Source organism: Canis aureus, chromosome 13 (assembly GCF_053574225.1).
Source record: "Canis aureus isolate CA01 chromosome 13, VMU_Caureus_v.1.0, whole genome shotgun sequence".
NCBI classification, from domain to species: Eukaryota; Metazoa; Chordata; class Mammalia; order Carnivora; family Canidae; genus Canis; species Canis aureus.
Genome location: NC_135623.1, coordinates 54445885 through 54464576, shown reverse-complemented (window position 1 = coordinate 54464576; position 18692 = coordinate 54445885). Strand labels below are relative to the sequence as shown.

General features: G+C 36.9%; 1 protein-coding gene across 9 annotated transcripts in view; it reads left to right on the top strand.

The window, feature by feature from the left end:
• Positions 1-18692, top strand: part of IQCM (IQ motif containing M) — a 434749-nt gene that overhangs the window by 64947 nt on the left and 351110 nt on the right. For 8 of the 9 annotated variants that reach the window (XM_077846313.1, XM_077846314.1, XM_077846307.1 and 5 more), the window contains 4 exons: positions 4171-4276; positions 4836-4921; positions 13334-13416; positions 15245-15512. In XM_077846313.1, coding sequence (XP_077702439.1) covers positions 4903-4921; positions 13334-13416; positions 15245-15512 — 370 coding nt within the window. In that variant the 5' untranslated portion in view covers positions 4171-4276; positions 4836-4902. Of the gene's footprint in view, positions 1-4170; positions 4277-4835; positions 4922-13333; positions 13417-15244; positions 15513-18692 lie in introns of those variants that run through there. The other variant, XM_077846316.1, reaches the window with a different exon arrangement.

Here is an 18692-nt window from a genome sequence, read left to right as displayed (position 1 = left end):
GGAATTCAGGAAGGAGGTGGAATTCAGTGAGGTTAAGTGGTTTGGCCAAGATCACACATTTTGGCAATGGCAGAGTAAGGACTGAAATCCAACTTTGCTCTCTCTGCAGTGCTCTCTGACTCGATGTTTGTGTCAGCTGGAGCAATATCCTAATGACTCAATTATGTCCTTTTCCTTCCCACTTCCTGGCTCTGAGAAATTTATTTACCCAAGTTAATTAGAGAATCAGAGGGAGGTTTCTGCGTCAGGAAAGGAGTGTGCTTGCCACTGTTACACGTGTTCCCCAGGATCCCAGCTTAGCTGATATTAATGATCATGAATTCATGAAGTATCTTCTTTCCAACTCATTTTATGGCCATCTGACTAATTTGGTTCATAATTTTAATTATGCAGTTGTAAAGTTTTTATTCTCCTATTGTCTGTTATACTTTTTTACCCATTAGAGATGCCTAAATTTGGCTCTGTTAATATTGTTTTGTTTTCTTTCCCTGTACTCTTTTCTGTTTTCTCATTCCTGTTGTTTGGTGCCAGCATATCTGAAGTCTGGTCAGAGGGACAAGGAGACGTGGTAGAGAGAAGTCAGGAAGCAAGTCTGGAAAATGACCTGACGGTCCTTGTTGACTTGAAAGAGAAAAAGGGGAGGAGGGCTCACACTTACCAGAGAATGAAACAGGACAAATGATAGGATGAAACCTGAGAGGGTGATTCTGTTGGCCAAGGGTTGAGAGGCACATGAGGAGGGATGCAGCCAGGGACATGATGGAAAGAGGTCAGGCCTAGGCCACTTTCTTGGGTATTCTGCTCCCACATTCCAGAGAACAAAGAAAAGTGGAGAAGGACAGGAGGGAGACATGAACTCTTAACCATGCTGTTTTTGAAACTTGGGACCAGTTAGAATTGCATACATTACACAAGCAATGTAATAATAGATGTTAGAAAGTAATGGGGCCTTTGAGATCTTCTTGCCCAATAGTTTTATTTTGCAAATGAGGAAACTAAAGGCTAAGAAAAGTCAAAGCAAGCCCCTTGGCTCAGTTCTCAGTGGAGCTGTGGGATATCAGTCCTATATTTTTCATCCATATTTACGCGGTTGCAAGAGAGAGAAAAGCCCAAGGCAAGGAGCTAGGTTTTATTCTACATGTGTTTGGAAGTCATGGAAAGGAAATGATATGCTCAGATACACATTTAAGAAGATAACTCCTGCTGTGTGGAGAAGGAATTGGAATAGGATAAGAGTACGAATCAAGAGAGCAGTTAGGAGGCTGTTTCAGCATTCCAAGAACTAAATGATTGTGACTGGGAGAGGGAAAATGAGGAGAAGCAGAAGTATTTTGAAGTTAAAATGTAGAAGACTTGGGGCGCCTGAGTGGCTCAGTTAGCTAAGTGTCTGCCTTCGGCTCAGGTCATGGGATCAAACCCTTCGTTGGCTTCCTGTTCAGCAGGGAGCCTGCTTTCCTTTCTCTCTCTCTCTCTCTCTGTCTCCCCCTCTGCCCCTCCTCCTCTGTTTATTCTCTTGCTCTCAAATAGATAGATAGATAAATAAATAAATATTTAAAAAATGTTGAAGACTTGATGGATTGGAGGTAGTAGGTAAAATATAGGAGGACTCAACATTTTATGTCTTGACCAACTGGGTAGACATGGAGAAATGGGAAGGAAATATCTTTTGATTGGAGATTAGGAGAATTTCTCTGATTCACCTTTCTATCAACTGTTAAAACTGCCTGTCTAGATCCGTGGATCATGACATGCCCAAGTTCTGCTGCATACCATTGGGCAGCTTTTTTGTCATCAGAATCCTTAATTACCATGATAAAGTCTTATCAGTCATCTGCTTTGGAAGGACAAGCTAAAGAGATAAGGAAGGGAAATACTCTTTCCATTTTTGTTGGCTTTTTTATCGATATAGTAATGGAATTAGAAACCCTTAGCATTCCTGTTAACCCAATACAAGATCCTTGAGTTGCGTCTACTGGAAGAGAAAGGGAGGATGTGCCTGAAAAGACATGAGAAGCTAGGGCATCCCTGTCCAGCCTGCTGTTGCCGTTAATTACTCATTTTACAAACAGGTTTTGAAATCCTTGTATATGTCAGGTCCTTTTTTTAAGGTGCTGGGACTATAGAAGGGAAGAAAACAAAGCCCTTCCTTACAGAAGTCACATTCCAGAACACTACTTATGTCAGTGCCTGCTTCCACATATTAAAACGGTTTGTTGCCTATTTCAGCAGTGTATAATCCAACCCCCTGCTTAAATCAAACAGAGCTATACTTGCTGTCTCCCAAACCATGTGCATTCTCACCTCGCACTTGCTTCTTTCTGTTTCTCTGACATCAGCCAATCTGACCTGCTAAGGACTGATATTTAGTACCATATAGGTGTGTTGTCCAGCACCCAGTTCTAACTAGTTGATGCCTGTGCTAACCCAGTTGTTCAGACTATCACTACTATCCCTCACCCACCCTTCCATCCTGCTCAGTCTCCCTTCAACACTTTTCTTAGGTCGTTTTCTCAACCTTCAGCCTTCAGGGATCCCATCTTCATTTGAACTCATGGCACTCATGGGTTTATATCACTTATTTACAGAGCTCATAGACTTTCTTTTTTTTTAAATTTAAATCATCTTTAAACCCAGCATGGGGCTTAAACTCACAATCCCAAGATCAAGAGTTGGACGCTCTATTGATTAAGCCAGCCAGGTACCTTAGCTCGTAAACTTCCTTTGACATCTGGTATATAGTTGTTTGTATTTTATTTAAAATTTTGACTTATGTATTTGCCTTTTCTTCCAAAATAGATGGCTTACAACCCTTGTACAACCCAGATATTAGATTTATACTTATTAATTGATCATGTATCAGGAGGGACTCAGCATTTCTTAACTATCTCCTTGGGATGAAAATGGAGAGGGGCCCTATCTACTGATATTCCTGTCAGTGTGCTGCTTATCTTTAGGCAAGTCCATCCTCCAGGGCCTCTTCCACCCCCACCTCCTATCTCAGCATCCCTTATCACTCGAGTTTGCGGGGGCATTATCATGCCAGCACCCCTTAGGATGCTTGGCTAGTTTTGTGCATTAAAAGGGCTGTGGGATGTCTTGCTTGCCAGCCAATTTAATGCAGGCTGACACTCCTGGCACACTGAATTAAGGTGGAGGAGCCAAAAGCCCCAGAGAAGAGTCCATTTCTATGGAGATTAAAACAAGAAAATGACAGAGCACAAAACACCTTTATTTTCTTCTTATATTTAAATGGAATGACAGTAATTAAGCCAGACTAGAAGATGAGTTCTGATTATTAATTGCTAAGGGAGAGGTGCAGTATTTTAATTTGTCCCAGTTCCTTTGTAGAACTAGGGAGATGAGGTACATGGTCTGTGCTCTTGCCCATGGTATAATGCTGACAATTTGAGAATTAATCATTTTTGGATGTTCCAGATTTGTTATTTTGAAACCATAACTATAATATTTTTCCCCCTCTGGTTAGAAACTGAGGAAAAGTGTTGTAGCCTTCATCTAATAGCTTGTGGCTATAGAGTCATGACTTCCATAGGCCCATGGTGGCTTGTGGATTATCTCAAATAAGCCCCAAATTATTTAACAGGTCTTGAATGCTTCACCACAGTTTGATGCTCTAGTCAGCTAACTGAAATTATACGTAGACTTTTAGAACAAGAGGCTCCATGAGGCTCTGTAAAGCATTTAATATTGCTATTTCTAATTATAAAGCAATGTGAGCACACAGTAGTATGCACCGGTGTAACTGACTCCCTGGCTGTAGAGGCAACATTTGATGCATTTTGGATAATCCTTTAGAAGTAATGATAATTTCAAATGTAGGAATAAGGGCTCAGCTCAATAAACACATTAATCAGCCCTTTATTGAGTACCTCCAGAATGTGATGCACTGAGCTGGGAACCCTGAAAGTCAAGGCAAAAGGCAGGAGTTTGCTCTTCCAGCTGAACATTTGAATCTTTGGGGAAGGCTAAAAAATGCAGATGCCTCCATCCCACTCTAGACTGATATATTTTTAATCCCTTCCCACCAGGCAATTCTAATAGACAGTCAGGTTTGAGGAGCCCCTGGTATGAAGTATAGTTTGGTTTTCAGGGCACTTGAAGTTTAATTGGGAATATAGGACTTCTGTTGATATCTATCACTCTGTTTTTTAGCTCCTCACACAGAAGTATATGATAAGTTTCAAGTGAGAAGCATGGACAACATAACTACTGTGTTTACAAGAACAGATCCCTAGAGGCCGGGGTGATCATGAAGGAGGTAGGATTTGAACCTATGCTGTAAGGATGGGTAGGACATATATTAAAAAAAAAAGTTTGAAAACAGAGCAGTCTGAGTAGGAGGCTAGCATCAACCTAAACTCAAGTGTGTAAGTTCAAGGCAAGGATGTGTAAGGTATGTGCCCAGTATTAACTGGATATTATTTGGAAAATAGTAAGAAATCAGAGGGACCTGCCTAGGGAGTTGCACACAAATATGTGGATTTGAGTTCTGTATATGACACTAAATAACATCTTACATTGACAAGTTGTTTCACATCTCTGAGTTCTGGTTTCCACATTTGCCAAATAGTTCCTGTCAGGTTGTTCAGAACCAGTAATGTAATATGTATATAAACACTTGGTAAACTACAGAGCCCCATTCAGTGGTGGCTGTTGTTATTAGTCTCTTTTGGAGAGGCAGGCATTAAAGATTTTAGAGGAGAAGAGAGATGTATAAAAAGTGTTAATAATTCATCCAATTTTTTTTTTCTGAGTGAGTGAAAAAGCTAAAAATAAATATTTATCATGAATACATTATTTAATGTAATTGTGTTTAGGGACTTGGAGCCCAACTTTCAAAAAAGAAGATCACCCTAACTTCCCATCTTGATTGCTGCAGAGGCTATGTCTGATAAAGCAGAATGTGAGTATCACACTTCCGTGATGACTCAGTGCATAATGCGTGATAATCCAACAGCTTTGAGGAAACTTTTAATTATTAATCCTAGGAACACTACTGTTATTGGTGTACCTTGTAAGAATTCATCTCATTCCTTTTATTTAAATATAACCAACTTTTGAGATATCTATAGCAACTTTTAATTTAGTGTCCTGTCCAATATAGTATCTACTAGCCACATATGGCTATTCAGTGCTTGGAGTGTTACCAGTGAAACTAAAGAACCATTTAATTTTAATTCATTTTAATTTCAATACAAAACTGATAATTCAGTTATTGGAAAACTTTTAACCATATTTGGAGCAACTTGAGTATGTGAATATATTTTTGCAAGGGGATAGTATAGAAAATCTAAATACAGATTGAATATTTTTGATTAAAGGCCAGCATCTGAATTGAGAGGTGTATAAATGCAAAATACACACAAGATTTTGAAAATCATCTCATTAATTTTTAATATTGGTTAATGTTGAAATGATAATATTTGGATATAGTTTAAATAAAATCTATAGCAATTGGTTACTATGTGTTATTAAAATTAACTTCATCTCTTTTCACTTTTAAAAAATATGACTACTAGAAAATTTTAAATTACGTATGTGGCTCACATTGTATTTCTTACAGAGCTGATCTAGACTTGGGAACCCTTCAGGTAATCTTGAATTTAGGCTTTGATAGCCTGATTGAGAAACATAGAGTGCTGCATAGAGGGTTGGGATTTCTGGTTAAACAACTTTCCTTTGGCTCTTGTGACCCCAGGAAGTATATGGTACAGTCCAGCAGGCGTCTATTCTAGGCTCCACATGGATTACTGTAACTCTCGATTTGGATAACACAGCACATTTTTAGATGGAAAGGGCAGAAAGGGAAGAAGGTCCATAAAGTGGAGGAGGAATGTTCTCTAGTTCCATTTTGCCTTTGGGTCATGCCCACAATTACGTAAATTATATTTGAAGACTTGATATTGAGAGCTGAGAATTCCTCTGTGTCTCCTTAGCAACCAAATCCCACTCTGAGGAAGATTAACATAGAGATTTTTTTTTTCTTCTTTTTTTGAGGGGAGCTGCACTGTAAAATCTCCCTGAGGTGGGCAGGAAACCTATTAATCACTTACTGTTACAAAGGCAATAAACGACTTTTCTAAAGAAGGAATAAAGAAAGTGGGGAAGTGAGGAAAACTGGAAGAGACAGCTCAACAGAATGCTGTTACCTTGGAACTAAAGAGTTGGATCTTAATGAAAAATGTGTTGTGGAATGATCAGATGGTTGAATATAGGTTTTAGGAGATGAAGGCCATATGCCACTTGGAATTTGGGTTTCACTTGGTTTTTGAACTTTTTGAAAAGAAATTAGACAAATTATATTTTTCTCACTTATATGTAATGAAATTGAGTATAAACTATTTTAGTTGAGATTTCTCTTCAAGGGCTTCACTTCACTTCCTAGTTTCCACAACTCTTTGCCCTGGAAAAAATTAAACCACCTTCCAGCTTCCCTCTTCTGCACCTCATCCCCAAGCTTCTCCCCTCTCCTAACCTAACCCTGCCCTTCCTCTGAACCTACTTTTAGAAGGAGATCTTTCGGCACAGACAGTAATATTCAATCCTTTGTTAATTTGCTTTTTAATGATTTGCTGTGTGTTTGTTATTTTTAGCCAAGGAGTATTTCCTTTTTTTTTTTTTAAGATTTTATTTATTAATTCATGAGAGACACAGAGAAAGAGAGAGAGAGAGAGAGAGGCAGAGACACAGGCAGAGGGAGAAGCAGGCTCCATGCAGGGAGTCTCATGTGGGACTCAATCCCGGGTGTCCAGGATCATGCCCTGGGCCGAAGACAGGCGCTAAACTGCTGAGCCACCCAGGGATTCCCTCCAAGGAGTATTTCCGACAAAATTTAGGAATATCTCAAATATGTTAAACAGAACAAAACAGGTCTGAGCTATTCTGATTGAAAGAAGGAAGAGCCCTGAACGCACATGAAATTGATGAAGCACAGTTTTAAAACCACTACCTTAGTCTGGATTTGATTCAGTTTTATTTTCTTGGGATATTTCTGTTTTAAACCTTATCTCTAATAATACAATGCAAAGTCTTATATCTTTAAGGGGAAATTCATGCATTAGTGGGCTGGCAGTAGAGGGTTTTGGTGACTTACATTGGCCTCTGTCATAGCGTATGTATCATGCTGAATGCCACAGCATTTATTTACAATTGTTTTCCTGACATTAAGCTCTAAGTACCTGGAAGGTGGGGAGACCTAATGCCCTATTTATTTCAGCACATTTAGCACCAAGTTCAGCACCTTTAGCATCTGGGACTTAGTAGGTGCTTAATGAACATATACTAAACTAAATCTCATGGAGTCTGAAGTATGGATTTTCTAACACCTGTGAAATCAAACACACAGGCACTTACTTTGACTGTATAGGCAAAGAAGGCCTTAGCAGTGTAGCCGTACATTTTTGTTCGGGATAACTTCTTAGTAAATTTTTGTGAGGTCTCTGAAGAACGCAGCCTGTTTGTAGGAAGGATAGAAAGCCTCTTAGTAAGACCAGTTATTTTTGTTAGGGTTATTAAAAATACATGTTTGTAAGTCCCAAGGTCTTTCTAGGGAAGAAAAAATTTGCTCAGTGATACAATCAAGAAATAGCCAATGGCTTATTCCTTGTTATAGCTTCCATAATTAGGTCTTCTTCTGGTGTCTTCACTTCAGAGATTTACTAGAACAATTACACAGAACCTCTAAAGGATTAAGAGAAATCTGAAGTTTTATGAACTACCAATCATAATACCATTAAACTGATGATATACGAAGAGTATTTTCTTAAAAATATAAAACAAATGTGAGAAAATATTTTAGGCTAGTGAAATTGTTTGGCATTAGAAATTCATTATCTTTCCCCATGGAAATGTTAATATTTGCACTCATGTTTTATGTAAGTAGTATAAGTATTTCAATCTCTTCATGAACTTTATCATAAAATAGTTGTTGTTGCTTTTAATGATATTTTATTGCTTTGGGGGGTTTAGTCACTTGAAGAATCCAAAGTATAATGAAATTTTATTATTTGCAAATCTATTAATTAATTAGTTTTGGATAAAAAGAACTATAATAAGACCAGATTTATTCAAAACAATTTAGAAAGTTGAAATTTATCTTTGTGCTACTGAAGAAATGAAGATTGACTAATGAGATTAATTATATAAACATGGTTAGAGAAAAGTTTAGCTCAATGATAGTAATAATACAATAACTGCAGTAATAATTGCTCATATTTATTGAAAGCTTTTTATGTGCCAGGCGCTGTGCTAAGTGCTTTGTAACTAAGTCCAATTGAATCCTCACAACTCTGTGCAAGATATACTGTTATTATTATCCTCATCTTACAAATAAGAAAATGAAGGCTTAAGACAATAAAATAAGATTCATGAGGAAATTGTAATTCAAGACCAAAACAGTATGACTCAGGAATGAGGGCTCTTAAAAGTCATTCTACATGCTATGGACACATATTTACAAATCAATAAAGCCTTAATTATAGATTTTTTAAGAGGAGCAGACCTTGACAACTTCTTAATAATTGAAGTTCCAGTGTGCACTCGAATATCTAAAAGCTGCATGCTTGTATACTTATCATGAACAAAGAAACAGAAACCTCAAAGATTAACTGGATGGATTTTTAACATCAAAATTGTTTAATTTCTCCTAACTCTAGACTCTTTTGTTTAATATATATATATGTATGTGTGTGTATATATATATATATATATATATATATATATATATTCAATTCAAATTATAAAAATAACGCACATTATCTTTGCCTTTTTTTTTCTTTTCTGGGACAAACTGGCACCAGCCATTTGCCTTTCCTAAAGCACTGAGATATGAATTTTCTTGTGCAACCTTGAGAATTTAACTTTTTGGTTCAAAGGCTAATTTTTAGTTACAGGAGAAAATCAGAACAGCTGCCTCAGCATCTTAAATGCCAGTGAAGCTTGGGTTTAAATGCCAACTTGGAGTCAGTGTGTCAACATGCCTTCAGTTGGAGCCATTTTAGGATCTGTAAGAAATTGCTCTCTTCTGGTGGTGGCTGCCTTTCTCTGCCCCTTGAAGAACAATCCCAGGCCTTGTCCTATTCAAGCACTTCATAGCTTGACTGTATAGGTTCACTGTGGTAGTCCCTAGAGGAGTCAGAAACTTTCTGGTTCCAAGAGGGCCATTATGATTGTCAGAGTGTATACCAGCTCCTGCAGTTCACAAATGACAGGTGGCTCTTGGTGATGGGGAAAATCAGACACACTGGTCATCCAAGAGCCCAGATAGAAGTAAAATGCTGTCTTGGGAATTTAATTCCTCTAAGGCCAGTTAAAGAAGGGAAAATCAGAACAACTTTTTCCGCCCACTAAATTATAGTGAGGGCTCAGGATTGGCAGTTTGAACTGTTTGGGCTGCTGTAACAAAATGTCATAATCTTAGTGGCTTATAAGCAAAAGAAATCTATTTCTCACAGGTCTGGAGACTGAGAAGTGCAAGATAATTGTGCCAGTAGATTTGGTGTCTGGTGAGGCCTGATTCCTCACTGATGGATGTCTTCTCACTGTAGGTTCATAGGGTAGAAGGGACTGTCTAGCTCTCTGGAGGCTTCTTTAACAGGGCATGAGGGTGGAGCCCTTATGACCTAATCACTTTCCAAAAAACCCTCTTCCTAATACCATCATACCAGGCATTAGGTTTCAACATATGAATTTTGGGAGAATATGTATCTTCAGTCCATAGCAGAAAGTGGTGATGAAATGCAAGTATTTCACTAGAGTGACCAGGCAAATCTCAGAGGAGTTTCCAGTACTCACAAGGAGTAAGTACATGGCATTAGGAAAAGCAGGAGATATGTAAAAAAATGCAGGAAGCAGCTTGGGAGACCAGCTCCTGTGTGGGCTTCCAGCACGGCTGACTTTGGAAGGTATTCAGGCCCTCTTCGTGTCAGAGCTTTGCCTATAAATGAAGACTAGATCATTTGGAATGAAGACATGGTAGTTTTTATAAGGCTACATTTTCACCAAAAACCAATGATTTAATCATTTCATATATGAATAAGTTGTATTGTTTATCATGTGTATGACACACGGCAATACTGTAAGTATAAGTAATTCTAAGGGAAGTAGTCAGAAGAAGGGAATCAAAGAAGGAAAGATTGTCATGAGAGGAAGAAACAGTGGAGAGATTTTGGCATCACACCTCAGAGTACATTACTGCTTTTTCTCTGGGGAGTACATGGTCTGGTTAGAAGCCCCTCAAAGTAGATTTAGATTTTAGTTGAAATCTGATGAAAGAGACAGTTTTAATTCCTGAACTCCTGTCTCTTCCATGTGAGGACCGTGCATCATATGGCTCTGAGTCGTGACATTTATATGAACCATTTTATGATTGACGTGTGACTTTGTGCTCTGATCTATACAAGGAACATGTATACTTCTTGAAGCACGTGCATGAAATCTTGACAAGTATTTTTTTATTAGAGGGAAGAAAAAAATCCACCAATCTATATCCTTAGAAATATGTAGATAGCTCTGAATGTGGGGAGAAACAGTGGCAAGTGTGGGCGGACAGGGAGATTTGGGTTTGTCAATGACTTACATACTTTCCATAGGTAAGAGTGGAAGGAAGGAAGAAGCTCGGGAGCAAGAAAAGGTGTTTTTTTCCAGAATGATTGCAGAGCAGCAATTCCAGTGCCCAGTGATGGAACATCTTAGTAGAGGCTTTTTCTCCTAATCCAGCATTTTAAGGGATGGTGGTGGGAGGGGATTGGGGTCCAGTTATCTCTCCTTTTTTGCCAGGGTGTTCCCTAGGCTTCAGTCTTCAGGATGGCATAGCCCCAAAGTAACAGCTGCTTGTGACTCCCGAGTCTACATGGAGAAAAGCCAGTGGAAATTTTGTGAAGGAATGAAGAGAGAACTTGTCCCCAGTATTTTGTTATGAAAATTTCAAAGATACAGCAAGCTGGACAGAATTTTAAATTAACACCCACAGACCTACCACCCAGTTCTTACCATGAATATTTTACTGTATTTGACTTATTTCCTATGTATCCATCAATATGCGTATCATTAGTCAAAATTCATGTTTGTACTTTTCTTCTATTGATATAAAATGTATGACAACAAAATGCCAAAATCTTAGGTATATATTCACTGAGTAATGATAATTATATATGCCTGTGTGAACCACTGTGCATCAAAATATGGAACATTATCATTACTCCAGAAATTTCCTTCATGTCCCTTCTCACTCATCTATACCATCCCTGACCAGAAAAATCACATTTCTTTTCTATCTCCAATATATTAGCTGTGTTTGCACTAGAACTTCATATAAGTGGAAGCATAAAGCGTTATGTTGATGTTTGTGTCTGTAAGGATGCTTACTTTGTATAATAATTTTAAAATTCATCCATGTATGTATGTCAGTAGCTTGATTCTTTTTTATTGGTGAGTGGTATTTCATTTGTGAATATACCACAGTTAGTTTGCTCTTCTCTTGTTGATACACATCTTGGCTATTTCCAATTTAGAACTATTATGCATAAAGCTTCTATGAGCATTTCTGTACAACTCTTTTATAAATGTATGTTTCATTCTCTTTGATAATTACTAGGAGTGGGATTGCAAGATCACAGGATAGGTGTCTATTAATTTTTTAAGAAATTGCTATAATTTTTCCAAACCGATTATCTTGTTTTGCATTTCTACCAGTGACATGTGAGTGTTCCAATTGCTCCACACTGTCATCAATATTGGGTGTTATCAGTGTTTTAAATTTTAGCCATTCTGGTGGGTATGTGATGGTATCTGCTATGAGAATCTGAATGTTTGGGTGTCTCCTCCCAAATTGGAATGTTGAAATTCCAAACCCCAAAGGTGATGGTATTAGGAGGTAGGGCCTTTGGGAGATGAGTAGGTCATAAGACTGGAACCCTTATCAAAGGGATTAGTGCTCTTATAGGAGGGTCCCAGAGAGTTCCCTAGTCTCTTCTACCATGTGAGGATACAACTAGATGACTGGAACCTGAGACAGGGCCATCATCTGACCATGCTGGTGTCCGGATCCTGCACTTCTAGCCTCCAGAACTGTGAGAAATAAATGTCCGTTTCTAAGTCCCCAGCCTGTGGTGTTTTGTTATAGCAGCCCAAATGGACTAAGACAGTATCTCATTATGGTTTTGATTTCCATGAAGATGAATTTTTAACTTATTTTTATTTTTTTAAGATTTTATTTATTTATTTGAGAGTGAGAAAGAGAGCATGAGCAGGGATGAGGAGGAGCAGAGGGTGAGGGACAAGCAGACTCCCTGCTGGGCAGGGAGCCCAATGCGTGACTTGATCCCCAGGACCCTGAAATCATGACCTGAGCCGAAGGCAGACACCTCACTGACTGAGCTACCCAGACACCCAAGACAAAATTTTTAATTGCTTAAAATTTGAGAAGGTGAAAAGAAGAGAGAAAATCTTGGTCCTTAGAATATTAAAGGAGATAGAGTTATAGGAATGGGAGGCATACTGGCCAAACTGAAAAGCCAATTTGAATCAATAATTTGGTAATCTATTTAAATTTTACTGAATCCAGGTTAAGGAGAGGAAGCAAAGAACACTTATAAATGTCAGAATCAACTAATAATGAAATACTTGAGGAGAAAAACCTAGACAAGAGTAAATGAGAATGATGTAGTCTATGCTATAGAATTTTATATGTGGCTCTGGATAAAAAGAATAAGAATCATAAGAAAATATAAATGAGATAAGAATTAGTATAATGTTACCCACTTGTAAGCATGTATTTTTTATTTCAAAGCTATTCCTACCTAAGGAACCTATTGAGTTTATTTTGCAGTTATAAGTTTAACAACCAGTTTTTTTTTTTTTTTTAACAACCAGTTTTAAGGTAAATATTCATAAAGAAATAAATGTACAGCCATGTGAATTAGTCATCAGGTATATAAAACACACTTAGATTTGTTCATTTTTGTGCTCAAGTCATGTTATATCTTCTGTATAGTAACATTTAAAGAACTTTAAGAGGTAAATGGGATTTTGATTTTGTGTACTTTATTTCGTTCCCCTAGACTTTAATAAATAAGCATGATCTACATTAGCACTCTCACTGTTGCAGGCTGATGTGTCTTAAAGTAAAATATTACATTGAAGGAGCATAACATGAACTTCTTTTGCATCCATTAACATCTACTTGTAACACTTACCTTTTATAATGTCCTGCAAAATTCATCACTGCCCAAATTTTAATCTCATAGTTTTGCCATTTGTGATTAAGAAATTATACTAACTACATTAAAAAATAAAACATTTTGTGTTTATCTCTTAGGTCCTATATTAGAGATCACCAGACAAGATTTTTTTCAAGAAGCAAAAACTCTCATTGCCCAACATTATGAGAAAATAAATGAGGTTAATGCTTTGCATTTATTTAACTTATTTTTTAGGAAACTAATAACTATTTTTGTATATGACAATGATTGTTCCAAATGGTTGCATGAGCCCTAATAGATTGTGAATAGAAGAGAAAATGAAATCTTTACTAGCTATAAAAATGGATTTTAGATTGCATTTAAACATAAGATTTTATAGCTATACCTATTATTTAATTACATGCATATTTAATTTGTACATTTAATCCAATTTTAATGTTTTCTTTTGAAGAATTTTAACAGAAAAATTTGAATTACGTATCTCAAATAAATATCCCTCTTTAAACACTATTAGATAAAGCTAAACTAGAAAATATGCTGTGAGCTGTGTCTTTCCCATGTCCCCAGCGTGTTATGCTTCCTTGTATCTCCTTACATATCACTTTGCATTAGAGCCCTTCACTAGTCTGATCTGTCCCCCAGGGCAGTGACTCTCTTTTTGACTATTGTGTCTGCAACAACAAGCTTTGTGGCTGGCTCAATAAATATTTGCTGAATGGCATAGATTTGGAAGGTGAGAAGGAATATAAGGGAATGGGTCAGCAAAGAGGAGAGTCAGCACAGGCTGAAATTTTAGAGGAAAGCATCTGCAGAGGAGATGGGAAATTTGGATGACCATCAGCTATTGTGACAAATGAGTCTTTGAGGAGACAAGTGAGGGAAAGGAATCTTAGGATGGCTTCCTGTGTGCCACACTATACTATCCCCTTTTGAACATTTTTTTTTAACTGAATTTTAGATAATGATTTTAAATATTTTTCAAAGCTGTGTAGGGGAGAGGGATTATAATTGTTACATATGTTTCATTTGAATGGTCTTCTATAATGAGACTGATAATAGGTGGTTTTAATTTTATAATCAACATTGTTAACACTTTAATTTTTTTCCTCTAACAGATTGAAAATAATTTTAAATTATATTGATTTCACTAGTAGGCACATGGGATGAAAACTTCAGTCTAAAGAGTTAGATAGATGTACTTTAGAACCTTGATTTTTTTAAAGAATTTTACTCTTCCATCTTTGATTGCTTGACAAAACATAGTACTAGCATATTAAAGCCTACTTATTGGTGTCTTAAGTTGGCAATAATTTGAATTTGTCTAACCTTTTTTTTTTTTTTTTTTTTTTGGAGGGGAGTGATAAGGGCAGGAAATTATAACTCTATCTATAGGTCAAAAGAATGACTAGAATAGAAAAATTATAGTTGTTTGGATAATTACCTGTCAGAGACCTAGAACTGAGTTATTTTTCTATCGTTCAAGGTAGTCAAAATTAAGAAGGAATTAAGTGATTGAAAGGATCTGAAATACATATCTGATTATTGATATCTTTTTCTTGAGAACCTACTTCTGTATATGAGCTGTAATTTCTTACATTTAACAAATAAGTTTGAGAGTTAGCATTTTATGGACAGTTGAAAATTCTTAAAAGATGCTTGAAAATTATTAAATTTTTCTATGCCTACCATTTGAAAACATCTCTTTTAAAATAGACTTTAAGCTGCATTTGAAAATATCACATGTAAGTAGAAAATTACTATTGAAGAAATTCCTTTTTTTTTTTTTTTTTGAAGTGGAATATAGCCCTTATTCTTGTTAAGGGCTTTTGAAGAACTATAAAGGATAACATCTGCTCTGTTTACCGCCATGTGCTTTATAGTAAATATCTTATATAGTAAGGTACTTTGTAAAATGCATTTATTGGATATAATTTTATTAACTTATTAATAAAATGTATTATATAATTTTATTATATGATTAATATTAAAATTAAATTTTATCAAATTTATTTCTGTTTTACTCACAGAATAAAGTTCAAGGTACTTCTATAAATGTTTTTAAAAATAAACATCAAAAACCAAAATCTGGCAAATTCATACCTTTGGTGATTAAAAAAAAGGAAACACCTGATATGGTTCAAGAACTTCGGACAGCACACAAAAATATTTGTTTTCCCAAACACCTGTTCAAAAGTGAGCATTTTAAGGAACCCTCACAGGGAACTTCTTTCAAGGAGCCATATATTTTTAGCGTAAAGGAAAAATTCAAGGACTCTATGGATATAATTGCAAAAGGTAAGTGTTTAGTGTAGCAAAGAAGTTCAACAAACCAACAGGCAAAACCTTTTGCTTCAGGTGTGCTTTTAATGGAATTTCCTTGTTGGAACCAAAGCTCACACTTTAAATCTTAGCAATGGAAGGTGAGGAGGTATGATTAAAAGAGTTACTAAGCTCTGGGGCCACCCGAAATTAAGACGAAAGTACACTAATGGGAAAGAGAAATTTATTGGGACAAAATTGGTTAGCCACATCTTCCAACAGAAAGATATTTCTTATAATATAAGAACCTCAGACTATGTAATTCACAGTTAATAAAACAGTTAGAGGTTTATGGATTTGAATTCTATTGTTGAGCAGGGTACATAGGGTAGGCAAACTCTGAGTCTGTTCCCCCAAAACCCCAGGGATTTTCCTTTAAGACAAATTACAGTGAAGGTTTATTTTCCATCAGGAACTTGGTTAAGATGGAACCTGGAAGTCTATTTACACAAAATGATACTGTTTTCCTGAGACTAGTGGCTGAAATGAATGCCTTTTTAAGACACATTTCTGTTTAAGCCTTCATAACTTCATCTCCATTATTCCTCTTTTGTTATTTCTTGTTATGTTATTTTTTCATGGGAATTTTTTTTCATACAATGAGTGCCTTCTCTGTGGTAGACACCACGTAGGAGCTGGAGAAACAAAGATGAAAAGGCTCATAGAGTAATGGTGGGGATGAATGCCTGGGAGACGGTGAGGGAGGGGTTTACAGAAGCATTTCTCAAAATGCAGTCTTCTGAACATTAGTTTTGAGGGAGTCACTTCAGCAAAAAGCATCTCTGGTTCATTAAGTTTTAAAAAGTGCATTTCCTGGTTGAGATACATATTGAGCATTAATATATTGAAAATTCTGTGATATGCTGCAGAAAAGAACTCTGCTGTTTTTAACCCGGCTATCACCAATTCATTTGAGCAAAGATTTTCTAAAGAAAGAGATTGAAGTTTCTAGACTGGAAAACTGGGTAGATAGATAACATTTTGAGATCTGAAGTCAGAGGGATAAATGGATTTTAGGCAAGTGAAGAAGGGGATGGGAAAGACAATGAATTCAGTTTTAGATCAGCTAAGTAGATACATAGAGGGAGACAGTCATTAGGAAGTTGGAATTGGAGATCTGGCAGTTAAGAGAGAGAGAGGTGAAGATTGAAGATTGATGTTGGGGGGGTCACTGCCATGCCATAATTTTGGGGGTCATGCATTTGTTCAACCAGCATTTATTTATTATGTGAGATGTATGGAGACAAAAGATATGCTACTTGCCCTCAAGAAGTTCAAACTTGATATATGTAATTTGTATGTGGTTGGATGAAGAAGGATAAATAGACAATTACAAAATAGTGTGACCCATAATGTAATAAAAACAAGCTCTACTGCTTTGGAATCAATAGGAAGGATACCTAATTCAGATATAGTAATAGGGGGAGAGTTGGCCTCTCAGTGGTGCAGTGGTTGAGCTCTGCTTTTGCCTCAAGCCATGATCCTGGGGTCCTGGGATTGAGTTCAGGAGCCTGCTTCTCCCTCTGCCTTTGTCTGTGGGTCTTTAATGAATAAATGAATAAAATCTTTTAAAAAATATAGTAATTAGGGATGGATTCTTCAGAGATTTAAAGACTCTGGTACATCTTGAAGGATGAGTAAGTTTACTCAAGAAAGAAAGGTTCTATCTAGTTAGACAGTCTAATCTCTTAGGATAATGGATATCTGAGAAAGTGATTGTGGTGTATCTGCGGGAGCTAAAATGATTTTATGTAACTGAAATGAGCATTGAAGAGTAATTAGAGATGAGACTAGATACCAGAGAACTTTGAATTTTAGCCCCAAAACAATAAGACTCATCCAGATGTTTTAATGAAAAGTTGCAGTGATCTCATTGGCATTTTAGAACATTTCTGGTAGCAGAGATGAGGTGTGATGATTTTTTGGAGGCTCAGAGTCTACCAATGAGGGGACTAATTTATATGAGAAAGTATGACTTGAATTAAGGTAGCACCCCTGGGGACAGAACTGAGGGCAGCATGGAAACAGATGTGTCATATTAAAGGGTTGGAGATGCATCTTATGTAATGGTAAAACTGCCACCAGCAACCAGTTGGAATTTAGACCATGTACCTACTAAGCTTTGTTGTTCTAGGTGGTGAAGTTGGGAAATAGCGTTTATTGAAGTATGTTAGTGGTTTTGGATGCCTTTGGGGAGTTATATAAAAAAGAGACAAACTAACAAAAGTATTGGCTGGTTTGCAAGCAGAAATGAAAGGGCATAGAGCAATACCAGGTATCTGGGTCCTCGGTTTTGAGAAAATGCCTAAAATTTATCGTTGCAGCAAGAATCAGATTAAGAGTATGTTCTTCCTAACCCAGCCCATTATCTTAGATCACCCCCAGGCACTTACCACTAAATTGAAAGACTAAGGGAAGGGGTAAAGAAGAGAAGATACAAAGAGATTGTAAAACTATGCTTAAAAAAAAAAAAAGAACTTGGGATTTGGTTATTGTCATGAAGAATTAATTAGAAGAAAATAGATTAAAAAATCTACCAAACATTTTAGAGAATTTTTATTGCTGAAGAAACCATGAACCTTGATTTAACTGAATGTTCAAGAGTAAAATATGTGGCCTTATTTGGAGGTGACCCACAAAAGCTGTACAGTCCCCGAGGAGGATAATAGCAAGATGTGGCCAACAAGCCAGGAAAACACTTCCCAGAGTGGATCCAGGGGCCCCCCAAAATGGATAAGGGAATGTACTCCCAGAACAGAATCACTGTATACTCAAAGAACTGCCCCATCTCCAGGGTAGGGGGCTTCTCAGTGACTCCCCAGCAGATTTTATAACTTCTTTGGCATGGTGATTGCTGTGTGTCTTCTCTTTTTTGCTTTCACTAATGGAGTTTTTACTGAAGCTATCCTATACCTGCCCCTATTCCTGGATGTTGTATGCTTCTGAGGAAAGGTGGAAATATTTTTTTTATGTTTGGTACACATTATTACCAGACCACAGTGAGCCACACCTGGACCTGGTGGAAAAGACTGCAAACAGCCAGAGATCCTGGACTCTTAGCTGGATGTAGTACTTTGCTTCAACTTTAGGTTATCTTCTTTGGGGAGAGGAAGAGTGTGCTTTGTCAGGGAATAAGAATGGATAGATATTTGATGT